Genomic DNA, 12082 nt, shown 5'->3' with positions numbered 1-12082 from the left:
ACTTCAATGTGGCAAAAAAAAGAGTAAATTAATAATAGGTAGATAAATGCACTTATGCCTTATGTAGTTTATATGACTTTAGCTATAATTAGTATCATGAACAAATTCTCTGCTTACTTCACTTCACTGTTCATACTGACAAGTCTGTCAGATCCAGTTCATAGCCTGGAGCTAAAAGCCTCCTGAAGCAAACTCTCCTCTGCCCCTAAACTCCTGAAAACACTAACAGCAAGTGCTTACTCTGTGCTAAGCACTTTACTCACAAGGGTGTAGAAGGAAGGTAATGTAAGTTTTTTTAATAGTATCATTCTGAGAGGAGGAATAAATAGTAAAGAAGGGTTAAAAACAGGATCAGATATGGGAACCGGATATTTCAATTTCTGTGCCATGCAGTTACAAATATTTATAATAATATTTTTTGTAAATGCTATTTTAATTTTTCAAAGCATTTTACATTTATAACATCTGACACCCACACTTAAAATTATGTTCCAAAATCAATATAATTTCAGAATTATCCATAGTTTGGGACTGTCCACACTGCCTCTAGGTCCATCAGCACAGCTAAGTGAGGTCTGACCATGTATGATACAACCTTGTGGGCATACTCCTATTCTTCTTGGTCTGGACCCCAAAATCAGAGCCCATAACTAATTTCTGTGGTGTGATAAGTTGTACTACCAAAATCTCCTGCAGGACATTGAAAGTATTCTTAGCAATAAAATGTACGTGCCCAATTTGGAAATAAATAAGCATAATCTTGTATATAAATGTATTTAAGAATGGAACAACCAAATGTCCAGATTTTTAGTGCCATAGACAAAATGGGAAAGAAAGCTGAAATGCTTAAACATTTAAAACTATAAGAAACCACACACACACACACACACACACACACACACACACACACACACAGTTTACTTGGTTAAATACCCGCAGATTTATTCATTTAATAAGCTACTGTTGACTGGGAGGAGGCACCCACAGAGGTGCAGAGTAAGGCAAGCCCCTGCCTTTGAGGGATATAGGAAGTCTAGGAGATCAGGAGGTTCAATCAAAAATCAGTATCCAGAAAACTGTATCTGCAAAGAGACAGGGGTCTGACCAACTGATTTCATAATTAACCTTTCAAATCTATGAAACTCCGTAATATTTTGAAGTTACAATAAAAGGTTTTTGAAGTTGCTTTTTAAAAAGCCATTAGGTCATTCTCCTTTCGACCAGAGGATGGAGAGGAAGTATTGTTTCACTCCACCCAAGTGGAAATAATCCCAAGAGGGTTTAGTTATGTTGGCTCCAGCACTGTGGGATGAATCAGTTATTGCTCAACATGCAGTGATTAAAGAACTACATTAGAGCTTTATCCTTCAAAAATCACAGTTTTCAACCAGTTGGGAGAATTGAGGTAGTAACTGATAATTTTGCCACATTTTAAAACAGAGGTCCACAAGCTTTTTCTGTTTCAAAAAAAAAAAAAAAAACTGGATAGTAAATATCTTTAGCTTTGCTGGCAATATGGTCTCTGGGAGAAAAGCCATAGACAATGTATAATTGAATGGACTTGGGGGTGCTACAATAAAACTTTATTTACAAAAACAGGCTGTAGGCCAGACTGCCGAGAGGACGCAATTTGCCCACCTCCTGCTTTAAAATAAACAGTTACAACTACATAAAACCTTCTGGTTAAATCTGTCTGGAATTAATTTTACTAATATAATGGCATAGGAAGTAAGACATGGAATTACCTTTTAAGAAAGATGACAGAACACACTTTTAAAATGTTAAGTGCACATTAAATCTTTCAACTATTTCAACAGAAACTATATATTGTTATTTTAATTGTTCTTCAGTTATTAAAAACTAGTTTCCATATTAATTGGTATATTTATTATCTAAACATCTACTAGAAAAATAGGGATAAAAATCCATTCTTTTTAAATGAAGGAGCGCTTCAGTAAACAAAATTAAAGCTCCTAATTAGTTCATTCTACCTAAAAACATCTGGAGGAAAAAACAAACACATTGAGAAGAACAGGTGATCTAAATGCAATAATTTCTCTTTCATTCTTAACAAGATAATTATTAGTTGTATGTTCAAGAAAGAGGAAGAAAAATCATACATAGATAAGGGGGATTCAGGCTCTGTTTATTATCACCTGGTTCTTCGTAAGTATTAAAGTGTCTTGAAAACAGTTAAGGAGCTCTGGTGGCAGAGTGCCTAAGGCATTTGGCTGCTAACCAGAAGGTTGGTGGTTCAAACTCCCCAGCCACTCAGCAGAAGGAAGACTGGACAATCTACTTCCATAAAGATTTACCACCTCCGAAACCAAAAGGGAGTCACTATGATAACCACAGACATATAAATAAATGAATATATATGTGTATGCTGGGTCCCTATTAAAAACAGCAGCAATAACAATAATAAAGCTTCTCACAGACATTACCAGTCAGTTTATTTGCAAGGTACCCCTTTATTTTAAACCAATGAGATAAATTTGGTAGCATTCATGTTCTGCACTCAGAAATGATCCCTGTTGACATTTCTGTCCAAGCTTCACACTCTGAAAAACCCATGTTAATTCTCATATTTAAATTTCTATCATAAACATGTAATTACCTCATTGTCACTTTCTGGAAAATAATCATCAAAATGTAAAGAAAAGAGGGTTACAGACAAATGACCTTAAAATGACATGTGAGTTACTGTAGTAAAGAAAAAAAAAATAATTACCTCTGTAACAAATAAGCTCTGTGCTTCTTGTTCCGCATTTGCAGGAACTGTAGAGCATATGTATCGACCCTGTCGCCTGAGAATCGCAGTCTGTGAACAAAGAACACAAGGAAAAGACTCGGTTAAGTGAAGATCAAAAGGAGCCAGCCTCAGAATGTAGCTGAAAGCACTCTGCAGCAGGACCAACATCAATACGGTCACTTCAGTTTTTACCACCCAGTGCCACCTCCTCCTATGTCCCATACAACAGACTCTACTTGGTACCCTGAAGTTCAAAACCATTCCAAGGTAATGGGTTCCACTCTTTTCTGAATCGAAACCACAATGATCCCTTGAGGCAGTTTTTCTTGCTCCTTTAGGGCAGGGTTAGAAGCCCCTTTCATAGTCCCTAACTCCCCTCTTTTATCCCACATACTAGATCTGGTCCCACTATATTGCTTTTTACTTGCCTTAACTGCCTTTTACATCCAGTCTTCTTCAATGCCGTATTCCTAGTGCCAAAGAACACGGTAACCAGACACATAAGGTCCTCAACTTTATTATGTGTTGAGTGAATCAATGCATTGTAAATTTGTGAGCACCAGTACTCCTCCTAGGAACACTAAACTGTTTTGGTTGCATGTGGCTAAGATGCTTAAATAATGAAATGTCACATGACTTTAAGCAGTAGCACATCTGCTCCTTGAGAGGTCCAAAGGGTTAAGCACTCAATTATGAGCCAAAAGTTGGAGGTGTGAACCCACTCAGAGGCACTTCAGAAGACAGGCCTGGCAATCTGCTTCTGAGAGGCCACAGCCTTGAAAATCCTATGGAGCAGTTCTACTTTGCACACATGGGGTCACTGTGCATCAGAACCAACATGACAGCAACCAACAATGACAAAAAACATCAATCTGAGGAAACTAAGCCTCAGACTGCAGAAGGGAAAGTTCTAGATTCTTTCTTCCACTGCCTGTAATCCTTGGGTACAAGTAACAGATGATGGTTATAAAAATCACATATATGAAAACATTTTACTAACAGAGCCTATTCTGTTGGCTCTTCATGGCTAATTAACTAAGCTGGGATCTCATAGCATCTGTTATGGCTGCTTCCCTTCTCGCCTTTGGTTGGAGGAAGCTTTGAGAAATTCTGTGATCCCTGCCCCTCTAGCACAGAGAGAACTGTTATGGTATGTACTTTGTGTAACAATTTTATTTCCTGTCCATTTTTTCTCTCTGTTGTGTCTGCTTCACCTCTATTTACTCTTATCTTATGGTATACTATGTGTATCTTTGAAAGTAATTTAAATTCTATTTTTAAAATAAGTGTCTCTTATTCTAAAGGAAGGAAGGAAAGGAAGGAACTCCATTCTCCAGCAAAGTCCTTTGCTGGTAAATTATTAATACATTCTGCCTCTAGGGGAGCTTTAAAAACTCGGGGTCTTCATTTCTTTTTTAATATCATAAGGAGACCAAAGACCAGCTGCTGTCAAGCTGATTCCAGCTCACGGAAACACCAAGTGTGTCAGAGTAGTACTGTGCTCTGGTAAAGTTTGCTATAACTGACTTTTTGGAAGTAGATCACCAGGCCTTTCCTCTGAGGCACTTCTAGGTAGACCTGAACCCTTCAACTTTTTGGTTAGCAGCCAAGCATGTTAACCATTTGTACCACTCAGAAACTCAATCATAAACAAAAGGTGACAACCTTTATTACATACCTGTTCTTATGAAATGCTAAAGAGGTAAGTGACTGAACAGTAAGCACTGAACAGAGGGACAACCTACTGAAAAGCTACAAAGCAACATACTGATTAAAGAGAAATCGTTCTCAAACAGGTGTGACACAAGCTAAAAGGAACTGTGTAAGATATTCTGTATGTAGTGCCGAAGGCATTTGACTGCTAACCAGAAGGCTGGCAGTTCAAACCTACCAGCCACTCCTTGGAAGAAAGATTGGGCAATCTACTTCCGTAGAGATACTGCCTTGGAAACCCAAGGAGGGGTCGCTATGAATCAGAATCAACTTGACAGTCTTTTTTTTTATTATTATTCTGCATGTTTCAAATAATATAGTCTATATCATCACTTATTACATCCTTTTCTTGATTTATTTGGGTCTTTTAAGGTTCTTGAAATGAATGATTAGACTTTTAAAACATTCATAAAATAGCTCAGGTCAAGAAATAGAGACACTGGGGTCATTTCCCGCCCATTTCCCATAGCAACACTATGAAGGAAAGAGAATTTATTACAAATTTCTCACAGAGGAATTATCAACTGAAGCACCTTTAATAATGTGACATGTTTCTAAACATCCCTCTAAGGTGAGAAAACTAATAGCAAATGGATCTTTTTGATTCTCATAAATCTGCCACTATGCTCTCACTTTATAAAGCAAACAACCTTAATCATTAAAGAGAAAGGTTCATTTTAACAAATCGGATAGCCTACTGATTCTCATTAGAACTTGGGTTTACACATTTATCAATACTGATTAATTCCTAACACTCATTTTGACAGAGTACATTCTTCTGACCAGAAAGACCCCTTCTCCCTCAAGAGACTTCATCTAAATAAACGTAATGCATTTCTTTAAAACCAGCCACTTAAATCAAACATACTTCTTTAGTACATATCTAGTTGAAATACTGTTTTCTTAACGTGTATTTCTTGAACTACATAATAGCAATTCTTTTAGATAATCCCCAAAGATGGCTGTGATCTCTCCCTGTATATGAATGCTGCTCCTCACTCTAAAAGGTGCAGTCTATTTCTCCTCCCATGAAATTTAAGCTGGCTTAGACCAATAAAATGAGGTGAAAATGATGTGCCAACTCCACAACTGGCCCATAAGAGAAGCGGCAGCTTCCACTTCTTTCCTCTTAGAAGCCAACCACTATATAAAGAAGTTCTACTATCCTGAGACCACCATGTTGTGAGGAAGCCCAAGCTATCTATAAGGGGAGGTCACATACAGAGAGAAAGATGGCTGGCTAGCCATCCCAGCTGGGGTGTCAAAATGTGACTGAAGCAGCCGTCTTGACATTCTAGCCTCTCTGCAAGTAAAGCAGAACCTCTCAGCTGAGTCATGGCCAGACTTCAGAACTGTGAAAAATAATCTACTGTTTTAAATTACAGGCTTTGGGTTGGCTTTGTTACTTAGCAATAGATAAATGAAACAAGATTGGAAGAGACTAGGAACATCTCCAAATTGAAGTACTGAAGAAAAATGTCATTTTCATGAACTTGAATTTAAAATGACAATCACAACACAGAGTTAGGACAGAAGCATTGAGGGGATATACTAAACTATAATCTAGTGTTCACAATCACCCTTCTACTCGGGCAATGCCACAAGAGAGGTCAGGTAAGATAGAGGAAAAATTCATTAGATCTTAACAGTAGACTGCAGTGGCTTCTCTTACTGAAAAGTATTCTAGTCAACATTTAAGGGTTCAGCACAAGTATCGCTCCATCCATTCACCCATCCATCTCTTTACTGGGTCCTTACTTTCTATCAGACACTAAACTAGCAGCTAAAGACACAAAGTTTAATGAAATGTAGTTGCTGTTCTAATAAAGCTTAGCCTGGCAAAAGAGAAAGATGAGGCAACAAATTATTATATTGTGGTGGTAAGAGGATAGAGGGAATAAGCATAGGATGGTATGAGAGGAGAGAATAAGGGAGCCTAAGTCTAACAAAGAGGAGAGACCATCAAGAATGAGTGCACTGAGCAAAAGATGCTCATGCAAAATTATAAAGGAGAATGTAAGTTGTATTCATTACAAAAGGAAGAGAAACCTGGAGATAAGCATACCTTTGGGAAATTAAAAGTGTAAAATCAAGACATAAGTAAGATTAGCTGTTTGCCAAAAAAAAAAAAAAAACATCCTTTAAACAATAATAAAACCTTATCAGCCTATAGTCTTACCAATAGTTTACCTCTCTGGGGAAAAAAAAAAAAGTGCTAACAGAAAGAACAGGGCTCGCATGACTGGAAAAATTGTTTGTCAGAGTGTCTATTACCATTTAAAAGAAAAGGCTGACACCCATCAGGGAGACTATGTTAGCCCTTCGGCACCAATGGAGTAGAGAGGAGTCACCATTTGAGGCCAAGAGATGCCAAGGTCTTCCAACTCCTTGCCCTTGCTCTGAGCACAGCCTCACCAAATCTCTTGTTTAGAATTACTGCCCATTCAGACTTTGATTCTCACCTCCCAAATGGGAGACTGGGGTGATTCCCAACCAATGCACCTCGGGCACAGCCACCAGCCGTCTGTCAGTGGAGGTTTGTGTGTAGCTATGATGCAGAACAGGTTTCAGTGAGACTTGCAGGCTGAGTCAGACTAGGAAGGCGGGCCTGGAGATCTATTCCTGAAATTCAGCTAATGAAAACCCTATGGATTACAACAGTCTGAGCCACAACGGGTCACAGGAAGGCTCGTGTCATTTTTCTGTGTACAGGGCTGCCACGAGTCTGCCAATTCAAGGGCAGCTAACAACAGCAACAGGAAAAAATGTACAGCCAACGAATACACTCGGACCTGCTTGTTAATTATAGTTCTCACCACACATTAATACACCATAATGTTATGGTTTGTTCTCTTATGAGGCTGGCTGCTACAAGTCAGATCCCCTGAGCCTGAACAACTCTGGTCATGCTGATCAAACCCAGTCTCTGGACTTGAAAAACTGAGATCTAATCTTGGACCTTGATGACCTTATAAATCCCCTCACCCCCCCTCAGCCACACACATATACCAAGCTCTGCCTAAAAGTTAGTCAGCTTTCCACTTTGACACCATTATCCAAAACTCTCCTTCAGGTTCATATCTTTTTCTTCCCAAATTTCTAGACTGAGTTCCTTTAAGGTCAGGAGACATATCTATTTGTATCTCTAAGTACTCAATAAATGTTTCAAGAATGAACGAATAAAGTAGTCAGCAGAGGCAGAAATAGGAACCATCCATTACTTGCCTATTTTTTCTTTTCTATTATTAGAAATAGCTCTGCTGGCATAGTGCCTAAGGCATTTGACTGCTAACCAGAAGGCTGGCAGTTCAAACCCACCAGCCACTCTACAGAAGGAAGACTAGGCAAATCTACTTCCTCTGTGATACCGCCTCAGAAATCCAATGAGGGGTGGCTGTGAGTCAGAGCCAACTCAATGGCAGTGAGTTTGGTTTTTTGGTTTTTATTATTAGAAAAAGTTCTCTGGCCCATTAAGGAAAAGGACAAGGGAAAACCATTCAAAAAAAAAAAAAAAACTATAAGTAAGACTATAGCATAAGTAAATGTTCTATTTTAATTTTTCTGTAAATTTGATGTATTAAAAGCCACAGTATACTAACAGTCTACTTTATGCCAAACTAGTTCACACTGAAGTTCTATAGTTCTGTTTTTCTGGCTTACAATAAGAGTCTAAATCAATACCAAGAGATTTATTCTCAATAAACACTAAAGCCCCTCTCAACAATGAGCTTAACAGTTTTTAATGCATTTGGTGTTATTTTCTTTCAGTTAAAATCATACTCCTGCTAAAAAAGAGTCTGAATCCACTTCATATAAAGCAACATCAAGGTGGACATCCAAAGAATAGTACTCTTCCAATATTTGGAATAAATTATTTCCATTCTACTAAGAAGGATGTACATTTCAGAGAGGAAAAGATATTTCACACTATGAATTAAGTAGGATATGGATCTGAGAAATGCAATCTAAATATAGCTAGTATCTCAGAAAACCATTGGGATAGATGTGGCACAGCACAAAATATAATTTAAAAATAAAATTCCTCCACTTTATGGGTTCAAGAGTTGCATTGCTCACTTTAAAATGGTTAACTTATGTTATGTGAATTTCAACTCAATACAAATAATTTAAAGAAAAAAATAAAAGCCCTTTTTAGCAGAAGAGAAATTAGATGACTGGGAGTTTCTAAAAATTAAATTCTTATGTGCATCTAAAGACCTCTCCAAAAGAATAAAAAGAGAATCTACAGATTGGGAAAAAATATGTGGCAATGACCTACCTGACAAGGAATTATCTCTAAACTTTATAGAAAATGTCAACACCTCAAAATCAAAAAGACAGACAATCCACTTCAAAATTGGGCAAAGGACATGAGCAGACACTTCACCAAAGAAGATATTCAGGTAGCCAACAAACACATGAAGAAACACAATTATTAGCCATTAGAAAGATGTAATTCAAACAACAGTGAGTTATCATCTCACTCCAGCTATAATAGCAAAGTTCAACAAGACAGAAATTAACAATGCTGGCAAGGATGTGGAGAGATTGGGACTCTCACACACTGCTGGTAGGACAGTAAAATGACATAACCACTGTGGAAAATAGTATGGTACTTCCTTAAATAGTTGGAATTAGAAATACCATTTGATCCAGCAATTCTATTACTAGGAATTTATCCTAAAGAGGTGAGATCCTAGGCACACCATGTTCACTGCAGTACTATTTTCAATAGCAAAGAGAGTGACCATCAACAGAAGAACAGATAACCAAACTATGGTACATTCACATAATGGAACACTATGCAACATTAAAGAATAATGAAGAATCAGCACATCACCTCGTGCTATGGATAAACCTGGAGGACATTATGCTGAGTAAAATAAGTCAAACACAGAAGGACAAATACTGTATGAGTCCCTTGTAAAAAGTCAAGGAAAGATTTACACAGGGAAGGAAATTTTCTCTGTTGGTTACCACAGACAGAAAGGGAGAAGAAAACAGATGGATAATTAAGAGACAGGTTTGGTATCAGTGAAGGGAAAAGCACCATAACACAAGTGTGTGACCAGCACAGTATCACTGAGGAAAAGACGACGTGGAGAGGTGCATACGAGGTGCAGACAATAGGCAAATACTATTGCATACACAATACTGCATTATCAGTAACAACAAACACTAATCTACAGGTAGATATGTAGGTAGACAGGTACAGATAGGCAAATGAGAAACTACCCATGACAATACATAGGTTTGGCAGACAATACTCCTACATATGTAGGTTTATGTGCTATAAAAATGTCATATGCAGTTTCAAGCTAACAGGGGCCAAAGTTAGAGTAACTTCTTACCCACAACACCTTGAGGGAGTAAGTCCCTGGGCCTGTGGGCTGGGGACCATGGTCACAAGGGACATCGAGCTCTATTGGCACAATATAGTATATAAAAATATTGTTCTACATCTTACTTCATTGAATAGTAACCAGGCTCTTAAAGCTTGCAAGTGCCATTTTTGTGGCAACTACTAGTCTCTCCTCCCACTGAGCAAAGAAGAGTGAAGAAAATCAAAGACACAGGGCAACAGTTAGTCCAAAGGACTAAAGGACCATGAGAACTTTGACCAGCATGATCCTGAGACCAGAAGAAGTGGATGTGCATGGCTGCCATGCCAACCACCTGGAAAGGGATTTAGTTTAATAATCTAAAGAAAGAAAGAAAAGTCCTCTTCTAGTTACTACAATGGGGTCTAAATTATTTTTGGTTAGTATAGTTACTTAGCTAAACAGTCTTTGACAAAAAGAAATTCTTCCCTACCTTGGCCTTATACTCTGCACAAAATTGTTGTTGTTGTTGTTGTTGTTGTTATTTGCCATCGAGTCGGCCCTGACTCATAGCGACCCCTCCTTGGGTTTCCAAGGCAGTATCACTACGGAAGTAGGAATGCCCAAGCGCACAAAATTAGCAAAGAATAATTTATAAAGGAAAATGTATAACTGCTACAGGAAGAGAAAGGGGTGAAGTCTGCTCCTGAAGGGCTTATACAATGATGCACACACCTGAGAGCCCTAAGGTCAATCTTCACAGGACTTTTATTTTTAAGAAATAAACTGAAATAGTATATATTACCACAAACTCAAACCCATGGAGTAAAACTTACAACTAACTCCAAGTCTACTTCACACAAAATAAATAAATAAATAAATTTCAAATATATATATATTTTTAATGACTATTTAATGTAATTTGGGTGAAATGTGTGTTCCATTTAACAATTAATACACAATTTTGTTTTGTGACATTGACTGCAATCTGCACGACTTAACAACACTCTCCACTTCCTCCCTTTGTTTACCTTTTCCATTTGTCCTTCTTTCCTATCTCTTCCTGCCATCTGAGTTTTCTCCCTGGGTAAATACTGCCCTTGTGATCTCATAAGATTGATTATTCTAAGTGTAAACCTCCTTGATAATACTGTTCACTTTTTAGGCCTGTCTACTGTGAGGCAAAGAGCTCTGGTGGCATAGTGCCTAAGACATTTGACTGCTGACCAGAAGGTTGGCAGTTCAAACCCACCAGCCACCCCATGGAAGGAAGGCTGGGTAATCTACTTCTGTAAACGTTTACCACCTTGGAAACCCAAAGGCGGTCACTTTAAGTCAGAATCGACTCTGTGGGAGTGAGTTTGGTTGCCAAAAGTTAAGCCAAAGTCAGCTCCAGGCTAAAGGGTATCTAAAGGGCCGTAGTCTCAGGGGTTCCACCAGTCTCGATTTGACCAGTAAGCCTGGTCTTTTTTTTTTTTTTTTTTAAGTTTTGTTTCACATTTTTCTCCCATCTATCCAAAACCTCCTATAGTGAACCCTTCCTGAACAGTCAGCAGTGGTAGCCAGGTACTATCTAGTCCTTCTGGTCTCACATTTGTGAAGGCTGGGGTTTGCAAGGTCCTTTAGTCCACTGGACCAACTTTTTCCATTTGTCTTTGATTTTCTTCACTCTTCTTTGCTCCAGATGGGGATAAACCAATAGTCATACCTTAGATGGCAACACATAGGGTCACCATAAGTCAGAATGGACTCAACAGAAATGGTTCTGGTTTTCTTCTTCGTCAGTCACTGGTCTTCCCTGATGACCTCCTTGAAATCCCTCTCAGCTACCTACATTCCTGAGCCCAGTGCCAGCCAACATGCCATGCCTTGAGCCCACTGGAGCTGAGAATACTGAGAAGCTCATGTTTCAAACCATGGGGCATGTCTAGTGGATAATTTAATTAAACTTCTTAAGGAAGAATTTGAGAAGTGATATTAGAAAGAGTTTTGAATGAAGAGCCAGGAAACCTGTGCTCTCATCTGAGCTATGCCTCTAATTGGTTGTGTGATCTTGAGGAACATTGTAACTTTCCACACACATAAAGAGTTTTGTAGGATCTCTAGGTTTCCTTCGTGCTTTAAAAAGTCCAGTTCTGTAAATAGACTATCAAGCATAATTCAAAATGCACCAACAGCAGAAGAGAAGCCAGATGATTGGGACCTTTTAAAAATTAAATGTTTATGTGCTTCCAAAGACTTCTCCAAAAGAGTCAAAAGAGAACCTACAGATTGGGAAAAAATATTTGGTAATAAC

At 38.2% G+C, this 12082-nt stretch overlaps 1 protein-coding gene across 1 annotated transcript in view; it reads right to left on the bottom strand.

Annotated features, from left to right (window-relative positions):
* The window catches only part of DOCK9 (dedicator of cytokinesis 9), a 294626-nt gene that overhangs the window by 229517 nt on the left and 53027 nt on the right, over positions 1–12082 (bottom strand). Inside the window, exon 3 of the mRNA XM_042781963.1 lies at positions 2732–2821. Coding sequence (XP_042637897.1) covers positions 2732–2821 — 90 coding nt within the window. The remainder of the gene's footprint in view (positions 1–2731; positions 2822–12082) is intronic.

This window comes from Orycteropus afer, unplaced genomic scaffold (genome assembly GCF_000298275.1).
Source record: "Orycteropus afer afer isolate SDZICR_OR568_19922 unplaced genomic scaffold, OryAfe1.0 scaffold00206, whole genome shotgun sequence".
NCBI classification, from domain to species: domain Eukaryota; kingdom Metazoa; phylum Chordata; class Mammalia; order Tubulidentata; family Orycteropodidae; genus Orycteropus; species Orycteropus afer.
This window is presented reverse-complemented; position numbering and strand designations above follow the sequence as displayed.